Below are 25,503 nucleotides of genomic sequence, written 5' to 3' on the forward strand. Positions count from 1 at the left end.
ACAAAAAAGCCAACTCAGAGGAACGGATGTGGCTCAGCGGTTGAGTGCCAGCTTCCCACATATAAGGGCCTGAATCAATCCCAGGCCCTGGTACTTCAAAAACAAAATGAAACAAAAGATATTGGTAGTGCTCACTTTGGTAGCACATGTACTAAAATTGGAACAAATCAGAGAAGATTGGCATGGCCCCTGTGCAAGGATGACACACAGATTTAACAATTTAGATGAAAAGGACAAGTTGCTCCGAAAATCTTAATAACCTTGTATCTATTGAAAAAATTGAATATTTTATTCAAAACATTGCTATCATAGATACCCTAGGGCCTCATGGCTTTACCAGTGAATTATCATAAAATGAAACAATAGAAATCTTATACTAATTCTTCCAGAATATACAAAAAATGGAAACATTTCCCAAATTTTTATGACTATTATAACCTTGAGTCCTGCAAGGGCATCATTATAAAAAAGTAAAGTTATCAACCAATCTTTTCCATGTATATTGATATAAAAATGTATAATAAAATATTATCAAATAATTACAGTAATATATTAAAAGAATGAAACATTTTTAAATGGGACATAATCTAGATATTTAAGGATAATTTAACATTTGATAAACAATCTATGCAATTTACTAGACTAATGGGAAAAAGAGAAATCACATGGCCATCTCAAAAAAGCATTTGGCAAAATCCAACACTATTCTAATAAAAAGTATTAGAAGACTAAGAATAGATAGAAATTTCCTTGATTTAATAATGAATATCTACCAAAAACCTACTGTAAACCTTATAATCAATGATAAAATGTTAAAAACTTTCCTCTGAAACTTGGAAGGGGTCAAAGATGCCCAGTCCTTTGAATGTCATACTGCTGGTGCTAGTCAATATAATAAGAAAAGAAAAAGAAAGTGTAAGGATTGGTAGGAAAGGTACAATGTTTACCTCATTTACAGATGATATCATTATACACATAGAAAATCCAAAAGAATTAATAGATGAATTTATATCATGAATAAATAGATTTAGCAAGATCAATGGATAGTGTCAATACGTAAAATCTATTGAATTTTTACATACAAGCAACAAACAAGTAGGAAATAATATTTTAAAAACAATTGACATAGCAACAAAAACAAATATCTTGAAATAAAGTTTATGAAGATTTCAAGATTTTAATATTGAATATTATAAAGCATTACTGAGAAAAATTAAATAAGATCTGAATAAGTAGAAGGATATACCATACTTAGGGATTAAAAGCTTAATATTATAATGTCAATTCTCTCCCCATTTTTTAATACATATAATGAAATCCCACTTAAATTATCAGAATGTTGAGTGTGTGTGTATATGTGTGTGTAGATTAACAAGCTAATTATAAAGTTTTTATGGAAATGCAAAGGACTAAGAATTAGGAAAACTGGATGAGAACAAACCTGGAGATTTACAGGTGCAGATAATATACAATACAAAATACATTATTTTGATGTGGGCTATGGGTGGGAGGCTCTTTGTCTCTTCTGAGATAACCTTAACCTGAGCTGTCTGTCCTGACTTGTGGGTGTGGGATGGTGAGAGGCTGAACCCCCCCCCACCCCCCACCCCCGCCCTTGGTAACCATGGCAACGACTCCAGTCCCAGGAAACAGTTTAACAATACAAACTCTATAAACTTAAAATATTCAGGGAAAATGCAAACCAAATGTACAAAAAGCTTATCTAGAATATATGAAGTCCATGCTTAAAGCTTACCTAGGATGTGGAAGATATATGCTAATTCAAGCCTATTGAGAACTGAAACAAAAGGACCATTTGGCCTTTCCTCTCTGTATAAAAGAACTTAAAAATCTTGTTCTGGGCTCAGGTTTGAAACAGAAAGCTCCCGAATCTGAGTCCAGCTGGCCATCAATAAATCATTATTCCTTCTCAAAATCATTCCTGAGTCCTGGCCTTTCTATACACAAATAATTGAACCTCTCAAATTCTACAACATTTTCATAATGTATTAAAAAGTTACAGAAATTAAAACTGCATGGTTTAGGCATAAGGATAGACAAACTGACCAACATAACAGAGAAATTGCTTAGAAACTGAAAAACTCACATATATGGTCACTTCGTTTATGACAAAGATAGTGCTGCAGTGGGGTAGGGAAAGGATGATATTTTCAATAAATGGTGCTGGATCAATTGGAAATCTACCTTAGCACATTCAAAAATAAATTCCAGAAGTACCATAGATCTAAATATGAAAGACAAAACAAAATATTTCAGGGAATACATAGGAAAGCATTTTAATGATCTTCAAATAGGCAAAAATGTCTAAAATAATAAACAAAACATGTTAATGGTAAAAACCCAAAAAATCCTAAATTAGATTACATTAATTAAGAAATTCTGCTTATCAAAAGAGATGCAGTAAGTACATTAAAAGCAATCCATGTATAGATGATATCCACAATACACACTTTTGACAAAAGACTATGATCCAGAATATATAAAGAACTTCTACAAATCAGTAAAAAAAATACTGAGACCCCAATAGAAAGTTGGAAAAAGTCTTGAACAGCAACTCTATTTAAATGGATAGCCAAATGACCAATAAATATATAAAATGGTGTGCAATCTAATTAGTAATTAAGAAAATGCAAACTGAAATCAGTCAATGATATCAGTATGAATCCACATGATTGGCAGAAAGAGGGAGGGAAAGATAGAGAGGGAGAAGGAGAACATTAAGTGTTGGTGAAAACAGGTACCAACAGAAATTCTCATACATTATTGGTCAGAGTATAAGTTGGTACAACCACTTGGGAAACTGTGCAGCAATATCTCCCTAAACTAAATGTACACATGTATCATGTGACCCATCATTTCTGTTCCTAAGTATATATGTAACAGAAACTTGTATAGCTTCTGTTTGAATGTCCATGCAGGACTAAGACATAATAGCTTTTAATTGAAAACTACCTAAGTGTGCGCCAATTATAGAGTGGATAAATAATTTGGGATCAGGTCTGAAAAGCCATTGTATGTTCATGGATTGGAAGATTAAATATAGTTAAGATGCCAATACAATTTATCCCAAAGCTATTTACAGATTAAATGCAATCCCAATCAAAATTCCAACAACCATCTTTGCAGAAATGGAAAAGTCAATCATCAAATATATATGGAAGGTAAGGTGGCTCCAATATCTAAAGCCATCTTAAACTAGAATGAAGTTAGAGGACATGCACTTCCCAATCGTAAAACTTATTAGAAATCCACAGTAACCAAAATATTATGGCACTGGCATAAAAATAGGCAAAAAGACCAATGGAATAAAACTGAAATATCAGAAATAAACCTTCACATTTATGGCCAACTGATTTTTGACAAGGTGGCAAACATCACTCAATTGGCAAAGAATAGTATCTTCAACAAATGGTGCTAGACACACTGGATCTCCACTTAAAAGAGAGAGAGAGCAAGAGAAGGAGTACCCCTGATGTGGGCTATGGGTGGGAGGCTCTTTGTCTCTTTGGAGATAACCTAAGCTGTCTGGCCTGGCTTGTGGGTGTGAGATGGTAAGAGGCTGCAGTCCTGTCCTTGGTGACCATGGCAACAACTCCAGTCCCGGGAGGCCATTTAGCAATGCAAACTCTATATACATACCAATCAGTCCAGGGAAACTTATGGTAGTGATGTGGAAACTTGAGGGAACTTGGACTTGGCCTTGAATGGGAAATATAATATAGCCTGTGCATAAATTCAAAATCATCTAATTCTGTATCCAAGTGTGCCTAGTCTCTAGAAATCCAGTTAAGTGATACGGGCTTTGAATGTTCAGAAAGGATGTAAGACTAAATGTGTATTCAAGGTTGCATCCAGATGGAATGTGGGCAAGAAGCTAATTCAAGCTCACCTGAAATGTGGGTGATATGTTCATTCAAAACCTATCTGGTACTCAGGCAAAGAATTAACTAACAAAGAAAGTTTTATTTGATTAAAAACACCATTTGACCCCCATCCTGTATGAAAGGAACTTGAAAATCTTGTTCCAGGCTCAGGTTTGAAACAGAAAGCTCCCAAGTCTGGCCAGCCATCACTAAACCATTTTTCCTTCTCAAATCATTCCTGAGTCCTGGCCTTTCTATATGCAAATAATTGAACCTCTCTCAACTTCTACAACACCCCTACATCATACCATATAAAAAAATCAATTCAAAATGGATCAAAGACCTAAATAAAAGAGCTAAAACTATTAAATTTCTGAAGGAAATCATAGGGAAGCACCTTCAGGACATTGTTTAGGCAATGGTTTCTTAGATTGAAACCCAAAAAAACAGCAATAAAAGAAAAAAAATAGATATATGGGACCTTATAAAAATTTTAAACTTTTAAATATCTAAGGACAGTTGAATCGGTGGGAGAAAATATATGGCATTCATATATCTGATAAGGGTTTAATATCCATTATATACAAAAAGATCACACAGCTCCACAATTAAAAAACAAAAAACCCAGTTTGAAAAATGGGCAAAAGACTTGAATAGACATTTCTCAAAAAGGAAATACAAATGCCCAAAAAGCACATGAAGAAATGTTCAACATCACTAGCTTTTAGGGAAATGCAAATCAACACTACAATGAGATATCATTTCACACCATACAGAATGGCTATTATTTTTAAAAAAAAAAAGACCGACAAATGCTGGAGAGGTTGTGGATAGGTAGGAACATTCCTTCATTATTGGTGGGAATATAGAATGGTGCATCCTCTGTGGAAGATAGTTTGGCAGTACCTCAAGAAGCTGAATATAACGTTATAGACTATAGAACTGCTGTGTGATCCAGTAATCCTGTTAAAGGAATACACTCAGAAGAACTGAAGGAATGAGAGTAACTGACATTTGCACAGTGATGTTCATAGCAGCATTATTCACAGTAGGTAAAATATGGAACAAGCCCAAGTGTCCATCAACTGATGAATGGATAATGTGGTATACACAAACAGTGGACTACTACCTAGTTCTAAGAAGAAATCAAATTGGGATGCATATGACAACATGGATGAACTTGGAGGATATTATGTTGAGTAACATAAGCCAGACAGAAAGGGACAAATATTGTAGGGTCTTGCTGATATGAACGAAATACAATGAGTAAACTCACAGAGGTATATTCTAAATCAGGGGTTCTTAACCTTTTTTGTTCTACAGACTCCTTTGCCAGTCAGGTGAAAACCATGGAGCCTTTACTAAGTCCATGCTATACTTTATTATTATTGTATTATTTAATAAATATATCACACCTGCACCAACATGTTTTCACAAGAATAATGTTTTGTTTTGAATTTCAATTCAAGCTCATGGGCCCCTGGTTAAGAACCCCTGCTCTAGAGTATACATTACTAGCAGATAGAATGTAGGTTAAGAATGGGAGTGGATAATTAATGTAGAATGTTTAATAGGGTTTATTTTAAGAGTGTGGAAATGAATAGAATTGATGGTAACACAGTATAGTAAGTAAAACTAACACTGCTGATTTATAAATGTGATTGTGGCTGAAGGGAGTAGTCTTTGGACATTGATGAGTACATCATCAATGGGTGGGAGGCTCTTTGTCTCTTCAGAGATAACCTAAGCTATCTGACTTGTGGGTGTGAGACAGGTAAGAGGCTGCAGTCCTGCCCTTGGTGACCATGGCAATGACTCCAGTCCCAGGAAACAGTTTAACAATGCAAGGTCTATAAACTTAAAGTATTCAGGGGAAATGCAAACCAAATATGCTAAAAGCTTATCTAGAATGTATGAAGTTCCTGCTAAAAGCTTACCTAAAATGTGCAAGATACATATGCTCATTCAAGCCTATTGAGAACTGAAACAAAGGGACCATTTAACCTTTCCTCTCTGTATAAAAGAAACTCGAAAGTCTTGATCGGGGCTTGGGATTGAAACAGAAAGCTCCCAAGTCCAGCCGGCCATCAATAAACCATTTTTCCTTCTCAAAATCATTTCTGAGTCCTGGCCTCTCTGTATGCAAATAATTGAACCTCTCTCAAATTCTACAACAGTATAAGAAAATTATTAAGAGTTGTGAATTCACAAACTTTGTAATCAATAGTGTCTGCTGTTTTAGCCTAGAAATGTGAATGATGAACTTGTCCATTGTCCTTTGGAATGTTGTAACACTGCTATGCAGGCAATACCCACACCTAGTAACCAAAAAACAAAAGTTTAAAAGGAACAAGTTACCAGATGTGGCACTTGCATGTTCTGTTTGTATCCCCTGTAAAACAAAAAGCTGAAAATCTCCATGTTCTTATTCAGTGCACCATGTATACAATAGAGAGCTTTGGGGCCCGATGGCTCTCCTCAGGGTAACTAGCCTTTCTCCTGGACACAGGCATTGTTTTTCCAGGGGAATCTGACAAAGCCCAAGTTGCATGACCACCCTGAGATCACAGATTTGATCTCTTATAATAGTGGGGCCTCTTTTACCTACCGCTTAGTCTCACCATGAAGGGACACCTGCCTGGGACCGTTTTTCCAATTGGGACACTGCCCACCAAAGGAACTTCATGGCCTTGTAAGAGATCAGGTGTTGTGTTTGAAATAACCTGTCTAATATAACCTTTGATATAACCTTACCCAAAATGCATTTAATTGAATAAAAATGCTTTTATATAGCATTTAGCATTTCTGCCTCTTTCTTAGCAGGACAGAGATAGATGTCAATTGAAAGGAAGCTAGAGAACAATCTAGGGAATCCATAACATAGTGATTTCAGTGGTGAATGAAGATTGTGGAGAATAGTGTAACTATAAGAATGCTCTTCTTTTACAAAGTGCTAAGAATATGGTGATGCATGGGGAAATTACAACTGATGTAACTTATGGACAATAGTTAACAGCAATGTAATATTTTTGAAGCAATAGCAAAGAAGGCATATCAAGTCCAAGGCACAAAAATAGGGGAGTAAAAGCGTGTATGGGATTTTTCTTTTTGGAGTAATGGAAACATCTTAAAATTGACTGAGGTAATGACGGCACAGTTCTATGATGAAAATAAGAGTCACTGAGTGCACACTTTGAATGGACTGTATAAAACTTGGGACTGTATAACACAGGGAATCCAGTGGTGGAAGATGGAATGTGGTAACAGAACAAATATGAGAACATTTTCTCATGAACTTTAACAAACACATAATATCAATACAGCATTTTAATAATTGGGTGGGTTGGGGGAAATACACCAAATGAAAGATATGAGCTATAGTTAATATTTTGACGATGTGCTTTCATAGTTTGTAACAAATGTTTGACAACAATGCAAGGTGTCGGTGGTGGGGTGATATATGGGAGCCTGGTATGTTGATCCCTTTGTTTTGTAAGTTCACAACTTCTACTATACACTTATTTATGTATGTTCATGTATGAATGATATACTTCAATAAAATTTTATTTTAAAAAGCACAAAGAAATGGAAAATATCAGGTGTTGAAGAGGATGCAGAGAAATAAGAACACTCACTCTTTGCAGGTGCAGCTACTGTGGAAGACAGTTTGGCAGTTCCTCAGGAAGCTAAGTATAGAATTGCCATATGACCTGGCAATCCCACTTGTAGGTATATACCCCAAAGGACTGAAAGCAGGACCTTGAACAGATATTTGCGCACTGATGTTCATAGTGGCAATATTCACAATTGCAAAACATGGAAGCAAGACAAGTGTCCATCGACTGAAGAATAAAGAAAATGTATATACATACAATGGAATATTATTTAGCTGTAAAAAGGAATGAAGTTCTGATACATGTGACAACATGGATGAACCTTGAAGAACTCATGTTGAGTGAAATAAGACACAAAAGGACAAATACTGTATGATATCATTAATTTGAAACAATTAAAATAAGCAAACTCATAGAGTCAGAAACTAGAATATAAATTACTAGGGGACAGGGTGGGGATAGGGAAAAGGAAGTTAAGGTTTAAAATGTACAGGAGTCTGTTTGGAATGATGGAAATGTTTTGGCAATGCATGTTGGTGATGTTATCACCATATTGTGAACACAACAGCACTGAAACATGATTAAAAGGGGAAAATGTCAGATTGTATACATGGTAACAGAATAAAAATTTCTTAAAAATTTCAGGGAACTTAACTACACAGTGAGCCCTAAGTTAAACCATGGACTTTAATTAATAGTATAATTATAAAAATGTGCTCTCATCAATTGTAACAAGTGTTCCACACCAAAGCAAGGAGTTGGTGATGGGATGGTATATGGGAATCCTGTATTCTTCACATGACTGTTCTGTAAACCCACCACTTCTCTAATTAAGAAAAGGATTTTGAAAAAGGCATAATATAATGTGTCAAACTGGGAAGCATAATCATGGAGCATCAATTCACATGAATGAACTAATTGATATTTGGACTACAAAAGATTTACCAAGGAAGATAATTCTAAAGTCTGGAAGTTAATACTTTTTTGCCTCATGTTTAATTGGTAAATAATAGGTATTATGCCATTAATATTCAGATAAATTGGTATAATCTGGTTTTTATACCAGAGGTTGTAAACTCAGAGCCTACAAGGGTAAGGCTTGTAACAAATGAGAGAGGACTTCAGATTTCTTTGGGGCAAGCTGAAAAGCCAGGTGCTTTCCAAGGCAGTAGCAAATACTCAGCCACCATGCAGGAGCGAATGTGTGTTTAGTATTATGAGATCTGATCTTACAAAAGAAGCCCCCAAAGCCAGCTTCTAGTTCCTGAACCATGTTTCCTTTACTGCATGAGGCTTAGTTGTGATAAATTGCCTTATTCCCATGTGCATATTTCCAAGAGACTACTACCATGAAAGTTCTCTGGAAAGCTGTCTTTGGCCACTGCAAGAGCTCAACTCTTCCAGGAGAGAGTAGATAACTCTTTGCTAGATAGACAATCACTTCATGGCCAGGCAGGAATGTTGTTTAGCTGATGAAGTTGTGTTGCTGTGTACATTTAGATTCATTCAATAAATAGTTAATGTGAGAAGCAGATGTGGCTCAACTGATAGAGTATCTGACTACCATATAGGAGGTCCAGGGTTCGAACCCAGGGCCTCCTGGCCCATGTGGTAAGCTGGCCCATGTGCAGTGCTGCCATGTTCAAGGAGTGTCATGCCACTTAGGGGTATCCCCTGCATAGGGGAGCTCCACACATAAGGAGTGTGCCCCACAAGGGGAGCTGCCCCATGCAAAAAATGCAGAGCCTGCCCAGGAGTGTCACTGCACACACAGAGAGCTGACACAGCAAGATGATGCAACAAAAAGAGACACAGATCCCTGGTGCTGCTGAGAATGCCAGTGGACACAGAAGAACACATAGGAAATGGACACAAGGGGGAAAATGCCAGCAGACACAGAAGAACACACAGCAAATGGATTCAAGAGAAAAGACAACAATGGGAGGGGGAGGGGAGAGAAAAAATAAAAAATAAATCTTTAAATAAAACAAAAACAAAAATAAATAGTTAATGATTCAGTCATGTTTTCCATGCTGGGGATACAATACTAAATAAAATGTTAAAAGCTCCATGACTTCAGGAACTTCCTTTTCATGCCAGTGATACTGCATGGATATTAGAATTATAAAAGACAGATCCTTTGTGAACACCATGGAGGATTCATTTATGGAATAGGGGGACAAAAGCCTAACTGCTTTGGAGGGAATTGAGGACCTTTTTAAATCATACAGATCCCATGACTGCTAATAATGATTTAAGTAAAACTGTGTAATTAAATTCTGGAGCCACAAAACAGACCCATCAACACAAAGAAGCATAGGCAGATATGACTCTTAGATCCTAAGGAATATGAGGTGTTTGCAGCACTTATATTCATCTATTTGGGCCAAGAATATAAAGCAAAGAGTTAGGCAATGGTGTTCTGCTATTGGTTTTTTAACTTTTCTAGTCAATATATACTTGACTATAAAGACATGGCAATGTTTAATGTTAAATTGCATCAGGGATTGGTAGGGAGTATTTGCTCGTGCCATGATTTTTATCAAAACAAATACATCCGAATGTTCCAGATGCTGTGTTTATCTCTTCTAAGACACGGAGTGGGGAATCACACTGAGAGGGAAAATGTAGAGTTATTTGTTTTGAGTACTTTCCTATTCCCAGCATCTAGACTAGAACGTGGCCCATGTTAGAGTCTCACTGAGTATTACTTGAACAAATGCATCCTCTAAGAGATGGGATGGGCAACTCTTTGCATGAACATGACCTCTCATGAGTGGATTTGGGAGGCTGCTCCAGAAGTCCATTGAAGTTGAGTGTAAAATGCTAGGAAGCTGCCTAGGGTTTAATTTCCAAGGAAAAACAGGAGTTATAAATTGGTGGCCTGAATGAGTGCCTGTATTCTATGCAAGGATTGATCCACAAGGTACTTTGCTTTGTTATATAATAAATTCTTTGCCAGCAGCGAAAAGAAAGTAAAATGTGTTGAAAGGTAAGTGAAAACAAATTCCATCAATGTGTTGTGGCTTCTCTTGTGTTGTGGATTTAGTCAAGGATCAAGTTTCTGTGTGATGTTTGTTAACGTAAAAGGAGGGGTACAGAAAGCAAGAGCGGAGTGCAGTGGTATGACCTCCAGAGGGTCTTTTACATGATCAGAGTCAAGACCTATGATACTTGTAAGGCAGGTATCAAAATTCATTTCTTCTATGAATGTCTATTGAGGAACTGCTACTTGTCAGGCACTGTGCAAATCACTGGTATGTGACAATAATGGTGTCAGTTATTGATCATGAACAAGGCCAATGGAATCGCTGAAACTGGTGGAACAGAAGTGGCAGGAAGGCACACTAATGGGATTGGAAGACTGGGGCGGGGGGTGGATTTGGAGATATGGGGAATTGGCAATGATTGATAATGGTGATGGAAAACCCAACAAAATCTGGTATCCTGGGGGAGGAATAGTTACTTGGTTAAATCTGTGGGTCACTGCATAACCAGCTAATAAGGACTTTGTGAAGATAAGACTTGCAAAGGGGATGGCGCTTCCTTTTTTCTTCCTCCCTCTCCAAACCATCTCATGGTTTGAAAGTTCTTAACAAGTTTGCTGATCTGGGCAATAAGCCTTGCCAGTTTATACTCTGAACACACAGACATTTTGACGTCATTACAGAGTGAGACCAGGTTCAATTAAAAAACAGCACTGTGGCTTATAACATGGATTATAATCAGACAGCTTGGGTCCAAATCTTCCTCTTCCATGTGCTAGGTATTTGATTTCCAGGGGGTTACTTAAGTCCTTGGAACTCCAGGTCCCTCACCTATCAGATGAGAAGATTAAGTTCAAAGAGCTTGACATGGCACATAAAAGATGGCCTCTATGACTGAAAGCTCTACTATTCTGGAAGTTAGTTTGAAAATTCAAGGGAGGAGAAAAAAGGGAATGAGGAGAAAGCCCCCATGAAATGCATAAGAGCCTTAAATATTAATATTAAGTAACATATGAATACATGCTCATGTGAAATTTAAAAATTACACAACTCTCTGCCTCCACCTCAGGTGTATGCAACTTTCTGTATGAGGATCATGCTGGGCCACTTTTCATACTGCAGACATTGTGAGCTGGAACTTAACAGCTAGAAACATCCCTATTGTCTACCCCAACTCCTCATGTCACCACATCTCATCTCCTAGACTGTTCTCTTGGGAAAAAATAAATGAAGCCCTTGCATTTTCTGCAGAGACTTGTAAAACCTTGAGAGACCAAGCTTAAGTAGGGTGTTGATAAGGAGGACTTGAGTTAGACTTGCCATCTTCATAGGAAGAAGATACCATAGCTTGGACAAATGATGCTCATGTACACATTCAGGTGGTCTATACCCTCTCTCTGGGTGAACGTTGAGAAGTCAAGCCCAAGTCTGATGAGATGAAGTCCAGTTCGACTCACAGTCCCATCAGTTGAAGGGGAGAACTCAGACTAATAAAAACTTGCTGACCCTGTGACTGGAACTTCGCACCTGGTCACAATTATGGAGCACCAATTGTGTACTAAATTCTTTCACCTGTTACCTTGTTTATTCAATGAAATTACTCAACCACCCAATATTATCCCCATTTCACAGACCAAAAAACTTAGGATCAGAGAAGCAAAGAAGTGGCAAAATTGAAGTATAAGTTTCTTCCATGATGCTGGTGAGCTAAGGCAGAACCTGTCCTTGGTTCTGTGCCCCTCAGCCTCCCAGGAGCAAGATAAGGTCAGTGAGGTTACTCATGTCCCCCAACCCCATCAGGGATAACCCCTCACCTTCTCCATTTGACTCCAGTAGTCCAGCACATCCCTTGCAAAGTTAAATTCTTCAGGACTATCATAGTCATTCCACTTTGGGGCTTCTGATAAACACTGGCAGCGCAGGTGCCAAGGGGCAGGGGGGAACTGATGGATGGGCTTTTGGATACCCCAGAGAACCCGGAATCTCATCAGCCACTGCATGGTGGGGCAGTCCTCAGGAAGCAGGAACAGATTTCTCAGTCACCACCTGCCTTGGGAAGAGATGGTTGACAGGTTGGTGGCACACTAGGTATTTCCTCCATAAAATGACTAATTTCCAGAGTTTGAGTTTTGTTGCACCATCTCAGAATCTGGAGGGCTCAATTTATGGACTGAGGTGGTAAAGTGTAGCCAAGAGCATCCCTGGTGAAGTGGAATCTCATTCTTATCTCTATGGTGGGAAACCACAAGGCTGAAGATGCTGGGGAGGGGCTACAGTTATTACTTATGCGTTCCTAGGCATCTTCTTTTCCTGTACCCCCTAGGAGTTAAGTCCAGATGGAAGCCATGAGATCATCCCCCCTTGTGGTAGAAATTCATCATTCTAAATGCCCTTTACCCAACTTCCCCTTTCTTTGGAGACTTCGCTTTCCTCAATCTAATCATGAGGTTTCCATGGAAACTGTCATCTTCTTAAACGATCCACCTCTGGACAAAATCCCTTGGTCCAGAGTTGAGCATTCTTCCCCCAGGATTTTAACCCCAAGATGGGCCAATCATAATCCTCAAAAATTCCTGTGTTTGGTACCAGAGAGTATATAATGCAGTGTCTCTGTGGTGGAAGCCATTAAAATGTACATTTTGAGAACTGTTTGTGGTTATGATTCCTGTCACAGGAAGATATCCCTGGGCATGAGAGATGGAAGCTCTTAAACATGGAGTCATAGAGATGAGGGCCAGAGAGAATCTCAGGGATGATCAGTTCCTGGTTCTTTGTATCATTCCTGAGGTCCAACTGTGTCCTGCCCCTCTCTTAGGTTCTTGGATTCTGTGAGCCAACAATTTTTCTTTTGCCTGAGATTGTGTCTGTCATGTAACACAATAAGGATTTACATCCCCATGCTCAGGGCAGATGCTACTAAGGTCATAGTGCCTTCCCTGATGGACTGGCCACTCCATTAGAATTGATACATGAAATGAAACCTCTTTGCCACCACAAAGACTGGCAAATGCCCTCAGTATAGGAGCATTACCCTTGTATATTAAGGTCCTTCTCAAAGTTCACATTAAGTCCTTTCCATCTCAGGACAATATGATGATAGTGTTTGACAATAGATCCATAGAACAAACTTATAAAACTTAACTCAGTTAACTTTTCAGCTGTTTACACCCATGAAAACCTAACCATAATTAAATTTTGGATGTTAGCCAGAACTCTGCTACCCATTCTTAATAGGTAAGTCTCTGTTAAATATACCTTGGGGTTACTGGTGTGTAGAAAGGAGGGAGACTTGAAAATTTCAGCCTTTCGAAATTACTTGACAACAGTGACCCTTTTCCCATGCAATCCAAAGTATGTCCCCTTTTCTTTAGTGCCTTCAATTCAATAGGGCCATCTTTCATTTTATCAGAGCATTTTGGGGCTAGAAAAACCCTAAGATATCAGCTTGCCCAGATCTGGTCCTCAGACATGTGCTATTTGGCCCTCAGGTTTTGGAGAAAAATTTGAATTGATAACATTTAAAATGTGAGAGATTTCATTTTCAAACTTCTGAATTGAAAGTTTCTCATGAAAACTTGGAAGATCTGGCAACACTGGGCCTTTATTTCAAAAGGCACCAACAGGCTAGAATTGAGAAATGATGCTTCATTTACATGGGCTGTTCTCCAATTAGACAGTTCCCAGCACACTGCCCGCTTCTCCACTTAGTGTCCCTGTACAATCCCAGTGGACTTTTGAGCTTGAACTTCATGATCAAAGCCAACAGCCCTGGAGAGGCAGGGATTTCCCCCAGGGTTACAAGGTAATTCAATAGCAGAGATGATTCTAGAACACAGACCTCTTGTGTTATTTTTTCCTGCACACATCTCCCTCCACATGCGCAGCTAATTTAGAGTTAGATCTCCAGTTTCTATTTTCATACACAGATGTATTAATGGTGTAAGGATCTTCCTTAAAATACCAACTCACTATTTTCCCCAAGAAGAGTGGAAACAACACCTTAATTACTAACTAAAGACCAAAACAAAAGTCGAGACATAATTGGGGGCATTCATTAAATCCTCTTGATCAAATAAAGATCAGTTATTTTAGCATTCTCTGCTCAATATGTGCTTGTAATTCCAACTTAATTGATATCACATGAACAGGCCAAGAGCAGTGCCCAGATGAGGAGGACCTGGAACATTCAGAACATGGCTTTAGGCTGATAGACAGCACAGGTTCAAACTCCAGCTCTTTCACCATCACCTGCTTCCTGGAGACGTGGGAATGAATGACATCCTATGTAAAGCATTTAGCCCAGAGCCAGCACAGACAAATGAAACACACAAATGACCAAGATAACTGAGCTATCATTAGTGAACACATTCTCTGGGGAAACTGTCATTGAATAATTAAGCCTCACCAAAAGGAATGGATTTTCCAGGTGCAGTGGATGTGCCACAATGATGGAAGAGTTTGTTGATATGGGAGGGTTGGGGGTTATGGAGACCTCATATTTTTTTAATGTAACATTTAGAAGAAAATAAAGAAGAAGAAAAAGTAATGGCTGTCAGACCTTTGATGTTAGAGTCTAAAGAGACCAAACAGGAATAAGGTCTTGAATGTGGACACTGCAGGCTCCAGCTTCTTCATTGATATGTAAGAACTTGATCCCATAGTAAAAAGAGAACTAAATGCAGACATCTCTCTCTCTCTCTCTCTCTTTCTCTCCATCTACCTCTACCTCTAATTCTACCTTTACCTCTATCTCTATCATCTGTATCTATAGCTCTATCATCTCTATATCTCTATCATCTATATCACCTCTATAACTATTATCTACCTGTATTAGTCAAAGTGGTGCTGCTGCAAAGTATCAGAAATCTGTTGACTTTTACAAAAGGTACTTATTTGGGGTAGAAGCTTACAGTTACAATGCCCTAAAGAGTCCAACTCAAGGTACCATAACAGGTACTTTCTCATCAAATGTCTGTTGCCATGTCTTGAAGAATCATGGCCTGCAACATCTGTGAGGGTTCAGTCTTCCCCTTCCCTCTTAAGGCTCCATTGGTCTAGCTTCTTTTGATCTCAAATGTAAGTTGGCATAGGGTTCTTTTCTCTTCCTGGGGCTCATTTCTTTCCAGGCTCAGCTGCTCTGGTCTCTTCACAAGATCAGCTGTAAACTATCAAGCCAAGTGTTCATCTCTCTTCTCAGGGCACCTGCTGCATCTATGGAGCTTGCTCTCTTCCTTTGTGTATCTATATCTGTTTTCTTGATTGAGCATCTGTTTATATAGTCCACCAAGGAGGCAGGGACTCAACCCTGCATACCCTAATGATGTGGTTAATCTAATAAAGAAAAAGTGAAACCTCTGAATTTAATACAGTGTGTTTCATGCCCAGAGGTACAGACCAGTTTACAAACAATCAATAATCTCTTTTTGGCATTATTAATATTATCAGACTGACACACTCCCTATACCTGTATCTAATTATATCTACCACTTATATGTCTATATTTCTATCTTTCTATTTCTATCCCTCTATCTATAAACCTATGTACTAAAAGGGCACTTGTATATATATCTATACTTATACCTATTTCTTTATCATCTAACTATATCTGTATCAACATCTATATGGAGATAAAGATATATAAGGATATCTTTATTATCTACCCATGACTCCCTACTCCTTACAGTGCTCAACACATAATAGATACTCAACAAAATGTTAGTTTCTTCCCTTTTTTGTCTGCACTCAGGAAACTAGGAGGTGAAAATTTGGAAGAGAAAAGCCAGTCTGTCCACAAAATATGTGAATTACAGAAAAATATGTTTTTTTATTCATCAAGCACATACATTGTGTATGTATTATGTGCCTGCTGTGGTTTTAGGTACTGAGAATGAGGAGATTAATTAGACTGAAAGTGTCTTCACCTATTAGAGCTTATAGTCTAATGACACCTTATGAACTACTTTTAAAGATCAATTTTTTAAAGTGCTCTAAAAGGTGTTTTGAAAGCAATTTGATGTCATGGCTTTGAGGGGAGGCTTGGCTCATGACTACATGCCCAGGCGAACATTCCTAGAATAAATGTTGAGAAATTCCTGCAATAGCCCTTTGATTTCAAGCCTCTGGATGGGAAAAGCCATTTATTTTATGGAGACAATGTACTTAGTGTATTGTGAGGGGCATCCAGATCCCAGAGACTTTTGACTCCACCACCGAGCCGCTAGGTAACCTTGGACAAATTTCATGTCTCTGAACTTGAAGGCTACCTTTTACTTCTGAGAGAATTAGTGAGACAATCCACAACAACCACTTTGCTGTCACTGTGTCTGGTACATGTAAGGGCTTAATAATTAATAATAATTAATTAATAATTGTCAAGGTGTCCTCTAACACAGCAAATTCTGTAGCCAAACCCCTCCAGAGAGATATGTATCTTTAAAATTATAAATGAAAAGCATTCACTTTATAGAACGTGAACCAGCTTCTGCATCATGACATTTTCTTCCAATCTTTCACTTTTTACTTTATTCTATTCCCTCTGTATTTACCTTCCATTGCCTACCACATTTGCAACTGTCCAACATTAAATTTCTCATCTATGGGCCAGACACCATACAAACATATCACGAGTATGTTTTCATTTACTCCTGTCACCAAAGGCCACTATTCTCATCTTGCAGTTAAGGAGATAAAGTATCAGAGAAAGTAATTTGCCCAAGATCAGCCAATTTGTGACATTTCCAGAACTTGAAATCAGGCTTTCTGGTTCTAAGTTCAGGACTTTTTATATATACTTTCTTGCCCTGGGGCACTCAAATATGTGCATGTATGCGTACACTTACACACACATCCACACCAAAGAATCTGTCATTCACTTCCATCTTACCTGGGGTATGTACAGAAGAAGGAGCTTTGTATCTTTTGTTCTCTCTGACAAGTTCCTCCCCAGGAGTGTGCACACAGCAAAATTTGGCTCCTGGGCACAGGTGGGGAGACTCTGAAGGGAGAACTTGGCAGGGATTGGGTGCTTCAGAAGGGGGAGGAGATACTCAGAGCTCACAGGATAGGAAGCAAAGAGAGACAGAAAAACAAGAGCAAACCTTTTCTATGAAGTTATCTCCCAATGATCTGAGGATGGATGAATAAATAGAATCAAATTACTACTTTCATTAGTTCTTTGTGGTCTGCTCCTCTTTACTAGCCCTACACCCCTAATATTTATATTTAAGTGATAATCCAGAGGCAATGCAGCTTAGAAGTCAAGAGTCTGTGATGTAGAGGCAGAAAGATCTGGGTTTGAATCTCAGGTCTGCTGCTTACCATATTTTTGCCTTTTTTTGATCTCCTTTCTCTAAGCCTCAGTTCCCTTATTTGTACAATGAGTGTGACATTAGTGACACCTACCTCCTAAAATTTTTAGCTATAATTAGATAAAATAATCTATGCAAAGCACATAACACAGTGCTGGGCATAATTGATGTAGGCAGTTTTTATTAATTTGGGACTCTAAGAGAAACAGTTTGGTATAGTAGCAAAATTCAGGGTCTTTGGAATCCAAAAATCTTGAGTTCAGATCTTCGCTCAACCACTTACAAGTGGCCTTTGGGCAAGCCGCTTACCTCTTTTCACCTCAGTCTTATTATCTGCAAAATAGGGGTGGGGGGGGCAGTTGTTAATAAGATCTGCCACCTGGGATTGTTGAAATGATTAAATGATGTAAAGTCTGTAAAGCATCTAGCACAGTGTCAGGCACATAGAAGCTGAACTGATATTGATGTTGCTTGGGATAAGGCAAGATTGTGATAGTGGATTGCACCATTAATTTTCCACTGGAGTCATTTTGGGGGTGTTATCTGGGGAAGGGAATTCTAAAGTATCCTGTCCCAACTCTCCCAGCACCCTTTCCTTTCCAACTTCCATTGAACCTGGTAAAAAATATCACCCCCTGCCCATCTATCACATTCTTATTAATTCTCATGACACATCTCATCTGTCTGCTTCAGCTTTTCCAATTGCCTTGTCCATGATCAATAACTGACACCATCAGTGTCATATTCCAGTAATTTCATGGTGCCTGATGTCTAGTAGTCCCTCAATAAACATCTTTGGAAGAAGTGAATTCTGATACCTGCCTTACAAGCACCATAGGTCTTGATTCTGATCATGTGAAAAACTCTCCAGAGGTCACATCATCATGCTCCACTCTTGCCTTCTTGGATCTCCTGGGGAGACACCTAGAACATCCCTGCCAGAGCTGAAGGGAAAGCCTGGCCTCTGAGAGGGGAGGTCTTGCTCTTCCTGGCTGATTCATTCATGAAGAAATTTCAGGTCAGGGCTGGCTTTATGGAGAAGATTGGGTGAAGAAGCTGGGTCAGCTGACTGGCTACAGTAAGCTAAAGATTAAACACCCAAATATCAAAGTACAAATCAACCATGTTATTCAATCAGAAGGGGAGTCACTTCTGAGAAGAGAATGGGGGAAGGAGGAAAAGCCTGTAAAACAAACAAACAGAAATATTTTTTCAATACATCTCCTATGTGGAGCTATAACAACAGTGTGTGGTGAAGAAGACAGGCTCTGGGTCAAGTAGTCTTGATTCAAGTTTAACTTTTAATGGTTACTATATCTGTGACGTTGAACAGGTTTCTCATCTCTCTCTGCTTCAGTTTTCTCACCACTAACAATGGGTATGTGGTAGAGATAGTAGAACCCTGACTATTCCATGTGTACCCCCCTCTCATTTCCCATCCTCCTGTATAGTTAGGGTGAGGCTATTGAACCCCAGTTCTGGCCAATCAACTCCAAGTGGAGGTGATATAACTCACTTCTGGTCTAGGGTATTTTGTAGTATTTATGAGTTCTCTATGCTCTCCTCCCATGATTAAATGTCCCTGGAAACCAAGTGTAGAAATGATGATATCATAAAAGGCAGCCACTCTGGCTGTGGACTTGGCCCAGCGGTTAGGGCATCCATCTACCACATAGGAGGCCTGTGGTTCAAACCCCGGGCCTCCTTGACCCATATGGAGCTGGCCCATGTGCAGTGCTGATACGTACAAGGAGTGCCGTGCCTCGCAGGGGTGTCCCCACATAGGGGAGCACCATGTGCAAGGAGTGCACCCTGTAAGGAGAGCCACACAGTGCAAAAGAAAGTGTAGCCTGCCTAGGAATGGTGCTGCACACACAAAGAACTGACACAACAAGATGACGCAACAAAAAGAAAACACAGATTCCTGTGCCACTGACAAAAGAAGCGGACAAAGAAGACACAGCAAATAGACACAGAGAACAGATAACCAGGGCGGGGGGGGGGGGGGGGAAGGGAAAAAATAAATAAATAAATCTTTTTAAAAATTTAAAAAACTAAAATAAATGGCAGAGACTCAGCCTAGTGCCCTAAGTGACTTTGTGTAGCAGTCTCCTGTCCACCTGAACACTTTATACCCACTATCATCTGTAATCCTATAACAAAACCTATGGTACATCCATTCACTCAAAGATCTTTAGTGAACAACCTCTAGGTTGGGATACACCTTCAAACATGTCAGACAATACTACTGCTCTTAAGTAGTTTGTGTTCCCACAGGAGACAGACAAAAGACATTAAGCAAAGAAGGAATTAAATAAACCAGAAGATTTCAAGTTGTGATATGTAACAAGAAGAAAGCAGAATATAGTAATATTATTCTTTGACTGGAGGTGGGGGTTGGATAAGGATGTCCTTTTTAAGGAGATGACATTAGAGCAGCTAAACTCTGAAGGAGGAGAAGGAGCCCACATGGGAAGACCATGGAAAAAACCTCTAGGCAGAAAGCAAAGTAAGTGCAAAAATTCAAGGCTGACATTTTTAAGGAATAGATGGAAGGTTCATGTTGCAGATATTACTGAATGAGGGGAAGAGTGATTGGAGATGGGGACAGAGGCCTAGGAGAAAAAAAATTATTTGTCTCTGGAGTTCAGGATACCACAAGGTCTTAGTGTGACTTCAACATTGGTCAAGCCATAAGGATTCATTAATGGCTTCCCCATTTGCCTCAGACCCAACTATGCATGACTTACGCCCTGTAGAGGGAGGCATTTGGAAAAAAGTGCCTAGCATATGGCATATACTTTCCAAATGGAAACTGTTATTGTTTTAAAAAACAGAGACAGATGGGCAAAGCTGGAATCCTTGTTTCACCAGTAGTTAGTTCACACAGACCTTAAGAAAGTTATTGCGGGAAATGGACTTTGGCCCAGTGGTTAGGGCGTCCGTCTACCATATGGGAGGTCCGCGGTTCAAACCCCGGGCCTCCTTGACCCGTGTGGAGCTGGCCATGAGCAGCGCTGATGCGCGCAAGGAGTGCCCTGCCACGCAGGGGTGTCCCCCACGTAGGGGAGCCCCACGCGCAAGGAGTGCGCCCGTGAGGAAAGCCGCCCAGCGTGAAAAGAAAGTGCAGCCTGCCCAGGAATGGCGCCGCCCACACTTCCCGTGCCGCGGATGACAACAGAAGCGGACAAAGAAACAAGACGCAGCAATAGACACAGAGAACAGACAACCAGGGGAGGGGGGGAAATTAAATAAATAAATAAATCTTTAAAAAAAAAAAAGAAAGTTATTGCAATGCACTGCTTCAGTTTCCTCACCTGAAAAGAAATATAACTGTACATTCCTTTTAGGATTGTTGTGAGAATTAAAACAGATAATACAAGTGACCTGCTTAGGACAGTGTCTGGCACAGAATAAGAAGTATATAAATATTACTTATTATTATTTACAAATAAAAATATTGGTACATAGAGAGTTTAAGCTATTTGCCCCAAGGTCAAGTAGCCAGAAACTTGCAGAAACAATATTTGAACCTACATTTATCTAGATCTAAAACCTTGGCTTTCAGCCCCTATTTTAAATCACCAGATCAGTGTTATCTTGGATAAAATGTCCAGCTGAAGGAACATTCAGTTCTTTGCTTTGTCCTTCCTTAGTTTTGCTTTTCAGAGTCAACATGTCCTGATTCCAGCAAGCAACAAGGCCCTGAGACAGGGAAAAAAGCTTAATTTGAAGCTTGTATGCAGAAGTCAATTCAAAGTGACCCCCCACCCATTCATGGGAACTCCTAATGCACCTTATCAAAAAAAGTACATTATTTGAATTAATGTTTTTCATTGTGTTGAAATGATACACTCTTGATTTTGGTGATAGATTTAAATTTACCATTCAGGAAGTCCATAAAATCTCAAACAGGAATCATACAAAAAGAGCCACACCTAGTTATATCATAAACAAACTTCTGAAACCAAAAGTGAAGAGATAATACTGAAGGTAGCCAGAGGGAAATGATGCATTACATAAGGAGAACAATGATACAGAGGACCATTGATTGCTGCTGAAAGGAAAAGGAAATTAGATAAAATTTAGGAACTTCAGAAAGAAATGAAAAGCATAAGAAATGGTAAATGTGTAATATAAAAATGTTTTTCCTTTTAATTTAAAATATATATGACCATTTAAAGCAAACATTACTACACTATATTGTGAAGTTATAAGTACATGTAAAACAAGACAACTATAATTTTAGGATGGTAGAAGAGGAGAGTGTAGTAGTGTGATATGGTTTATGAATTTCAAAATTAGATATTGGATTATGTTTGTCAGCTGGTCTGTACCTGGGTGTGATTAAACTATGATTAGGGCTTTGATTGGGCCAAGTCAGTAGGACATTGAACCTCTGCCCCTTGGTGGGCAGGGACTCACAGATAAAACTACACAGCAGAGCAGAGGAGTTACTTGGATTTTGATGTTTGAATTTTGAGCTGGAGCCTGGGAATTGAACACACAGAAGAACGCAGAGGAACAGAGACAGTTTCTTAGACATGGCAGGAGCCCCAGGGAGAGAGACAGTGCCTTTCCCCTGATAGCCTGCACAAGGCCTTGTAGAAAGAGCACATTGGCTGAGCCCAGAGATAAATGGAGCCCTGGGGAAGAGAGGACCCCAAGAAGCCTGAACTCTTGGTAAATTTCAGGAGCCATCGTGCCCCAACATGTGGCAACAGACTTTAGTGAAGGAAATAACTGATGCTTTATGGCCTGGTAACTGTAACTTTCTACCCCAAATAAATATCCTTTATAAAAGCCACATATTTATGGTATTTTGCATCAGCACCCCTTTGGCTGACAAATACAGAATTTGGTACCAGAGAGTAGAGAAGTGCTTTGGCAATGACCAATATGCTGGAATGGTTTTATAAATGGGTAAGGGGTATTTTTTGGAGGTACTGTGAGATGCTTGATGGAAAATGCCTAGATTGCTTTGCAGAGACTGTTGGTAGCAATATGGAGCCTGAATTTACATTTGATAAGGACTTATATTTGATAAGGAAATAATTGTGAGATGGACGCTGTATTAGTCAGGGTTCTCTAGGGAAACAGAATCAACAAGAGATATCTGTCGATAGTAAGAGACTTTTCAGTCTCTCACACAGCCATGGGAATGTATAACTCCGGGTTCCACAGGCAGGCTGCAACCAGGGCTGCCAATGAAAGTCCAAAGAAGGTTCTTGATGAGTTCTTGGAGATGTTGGTCATCCAAAGATGAGCTGGGATCTCAATGCTGGAATCACTTCCCCTTTTAAGGCATTCAAGCGATTGGGCTAAGCATCACTCATTGCTGATGGCAATCTCCCTGATTGATGTAATTGTAATCAGCTATCTATGATTTACCATTGCAGAAAAGTCAATGGTGACTAAAGGCCATAACTGCCCTTGTAATACAGTTAGCCCAGTGCTTGCTTGACCAAACAAACATGGGCGCAATTGCCTGGCTGAGTTGACACAATAGTCTAACCATCCCAGATGCTAAAGAGATTTTTATGAGACCTTAGAAGTAATTGAGGAAACTAATTTGGAAACTGGAATAAAGGCAATCCATGTTTTAAAGTCACTGAGAACTTATCAAGATTAACTCCTGGTGTTTTGTGGAAGGCAGAATTTGAAAATGATGAGCCTGGGCATTTAGCTGAAAGTAAACTCAGAGAATGTGGCTTGTCTTCTCCCTGCAGCTTATAGCAAAATGCTAGATGATAGATAAGCCGAGGACTCCCTTGTACATAACATGTTGCCTTTCTCTTTCAGCTTTCAGAACTCTCTCCAAGGAGTTGACATTCAATAGTGTAATCAATATATTATGAGGTGGAAGCAGATGTGGCTCCAAGAGTTGAGTGTCTGCCTCACAGATGACAGGTCCCAGGTTCAGTTCCTGATGCTTCTTAAAGAAAAAAACTAACAGACAATAAGCAAAGAATAAGGAAAAAATGGATAGATGAGCAAAAATGACGACGACAACAAACAAACAACAAGCAGACAATGGGTGCAAACAAGGAGCAAACGACAACAATGAACAAAAAAATGAGCAAACAGATGAGAGCCGTCTGGGGCAGGGGAATATATTATGAGGCATGAGTTTCTTCATATTATCCTGTTTAGTATTCTCTAAGCTTCTTGGACATGCATATTCACTTATTTTGCTAGGTTTGGGATGTTCACTATCTTTATTTCTCTGACTTCATTTTGCCCCTTCCTCTCTTTCTTCTCCTTCTTAGATTCCGATCATTATGATGCCTTAAGCTATTTTTTTCACTTGCATTATTTTTTGTTATATTGTTCAGACTGATTCATTTCAAGTGTCTTTTTTTTCAAGTTCCCTGGTTCTTCCTTCTGTCAGCTCCAAACTACTGATGAATACCTCCTGGGCATTTTTCATTTCAATTCTCTTTGTCTTCAACTGCATTAGTTCTGTTTGGTTCCTTTTTTATCTTTTTGCTTAGACTCTAATATTGCTCATTGTTCCCCTGATAGCCTTTAGTGCTTTGTCTGTACTTCCTTTAATATCCCTTATCATTTTTAAGATCATTTTTCAAAAGGCTTCATTCAGTATGTCCACATTCTCATCTTCTCCACTGGAGATTTTAAAATTTTTATCATGTTTCTTTGATTGTTTTCTACTCTTGTTGCACACTGTACATTTTACCATTTTAAAATGTTATCTCTGGGATTTATTCCCTGAGATGTCTGTTTCTTGGTTTTAAAACTGTGGCAGTTTGAGATTATTTTATAAATCCGAACAGAGAAAGATTATATTAAAAAACTAATTCCTGTACATGTGATACACTTTGCATTAAATTTGGTTGAGGGACCTTTGAATAGATTACTTGATAAGATAGATTCAGGCCTTTTGACTGGAAGCTGTCAGCAGGGCTTGATTCACGTTGAGTCGCCACACCCTCACTGGGACTGATAACAGGAGACTCAGGCAGAAAGAGGAAAATACAGCCACCATCCTACCATGTATGAGAGAGGATCGCTTACGCACAAAGCCCAAAGTGGCTAGGAACCACAGTACAACTTAAAAGGAAAGGGTGAGCTCAGAGGGAAAAGGTGAAACCTTTGCAAAGATCAGTCACCGTCTTGCTTCATTATGTGGCAACATGCCAGGATCAGCAGAAGCTGCCTTTGGTGAGAAAGCATCTCTGATGCTGCCTCAGTTTGGACATTTCAAGGCCTTGGAACTATAAGCTTTTACCCCAAATGATCACCCTTTTCAAAGCCAACACACTTCTGGTACTTTGCATCAGTACCCCTTCAGCAAATGAAAGCAAAAAATTACCTCAAAAAGGATCAATGACCTAAATTTAAGAGCCGTACTATAAAACCCTAGAAGAAAATATAGGGAAGCATGTTCAGGACTTATGTTAGGCAACAGTTTCTTAGACTTTACATAAAATGCATAAACAGCAAAAGAAAAAATAGGTAAATGAGATCTCCTAAAATTAAAAATGTTTGGCCTTCAAAGGACTATTATCATGAAAGTGAAAAAAAGACAACCTCCTCAACGGGATATTTGGGAACCACATACCCAATAAAGGTTTAATATGCACAATATATAGAGAAATCCTACAACTCAACAATTATAAGAAAAACAACCTAATTAAAAAATGGACAAAAGACTCGACAGGTATTTCTTCAAAGAGGATATAAAAATGGC

The 25,503-nt window shown here is 38.9% G+C and overlaps 1 protein-coding gene and 1 pseudogene across 6 annotated transcripts in view; one reads left to right on the top strand and one right to left on the bottom strand.

Annotated features, from left to right (window-relative positions):
* The window catches only part of LOC101425882 (acyl-coenzyme A synthetase ACSM1, mitochondrial-like), a 45,971-nt gene extending 27,182 nt beyond the window's left edge, over positions 1-18,789 (bottom strand). For 2 of the 6 annotated variants that reach the window (XM_071211358.1, XM_004449846.5), the window contains exons 1-2: positions 17,369-17,524; positions 12,300-12,535 (exon numbers count right to left, since the gene is read on the bottom strand). In XM_071211358.1, coding sequence (XP_071067459.1) covers positions 12,300-12,485 — 186 coding nt within the window. In that variant the 5' untranslated portion in view covers positions 12,486-12,535; positions 17,369-17,524. Of the gene's footprint in view, positions 1-12,299; positions 12,536-17,368; positions 17,526-18,614 lie in introns of those variants that run through there. The other 4 variants (XM_004449847.3, XM_023585384.3, XM_071211359.1 and 1 more) reach the window with 4 other exon arrangements.
* On the top strand, positions 128-223 carry LOC111761306 (U6 spliceosomal RNA; annotated as a pseudogene).
* Positions 18,790-25,503: the final 6,714 nt, after the last annotated feature.

The sequence above is a fragment of the Dasypus novemcinctus genome, chromosome 23 (assembly GCF_030445035.2).
Source record: "Dasypus novemcinctus isolate mDasNov1 chromosome 23, mDasNov1.1.hap2, whole genome shotgun sequence".
Lineage (NCBI taxonomy): Eukaryota > Metazoa > Chordata > Mammalia > Cingulata > Dasypodidae > Dasypus > Dasypus novemcinctus.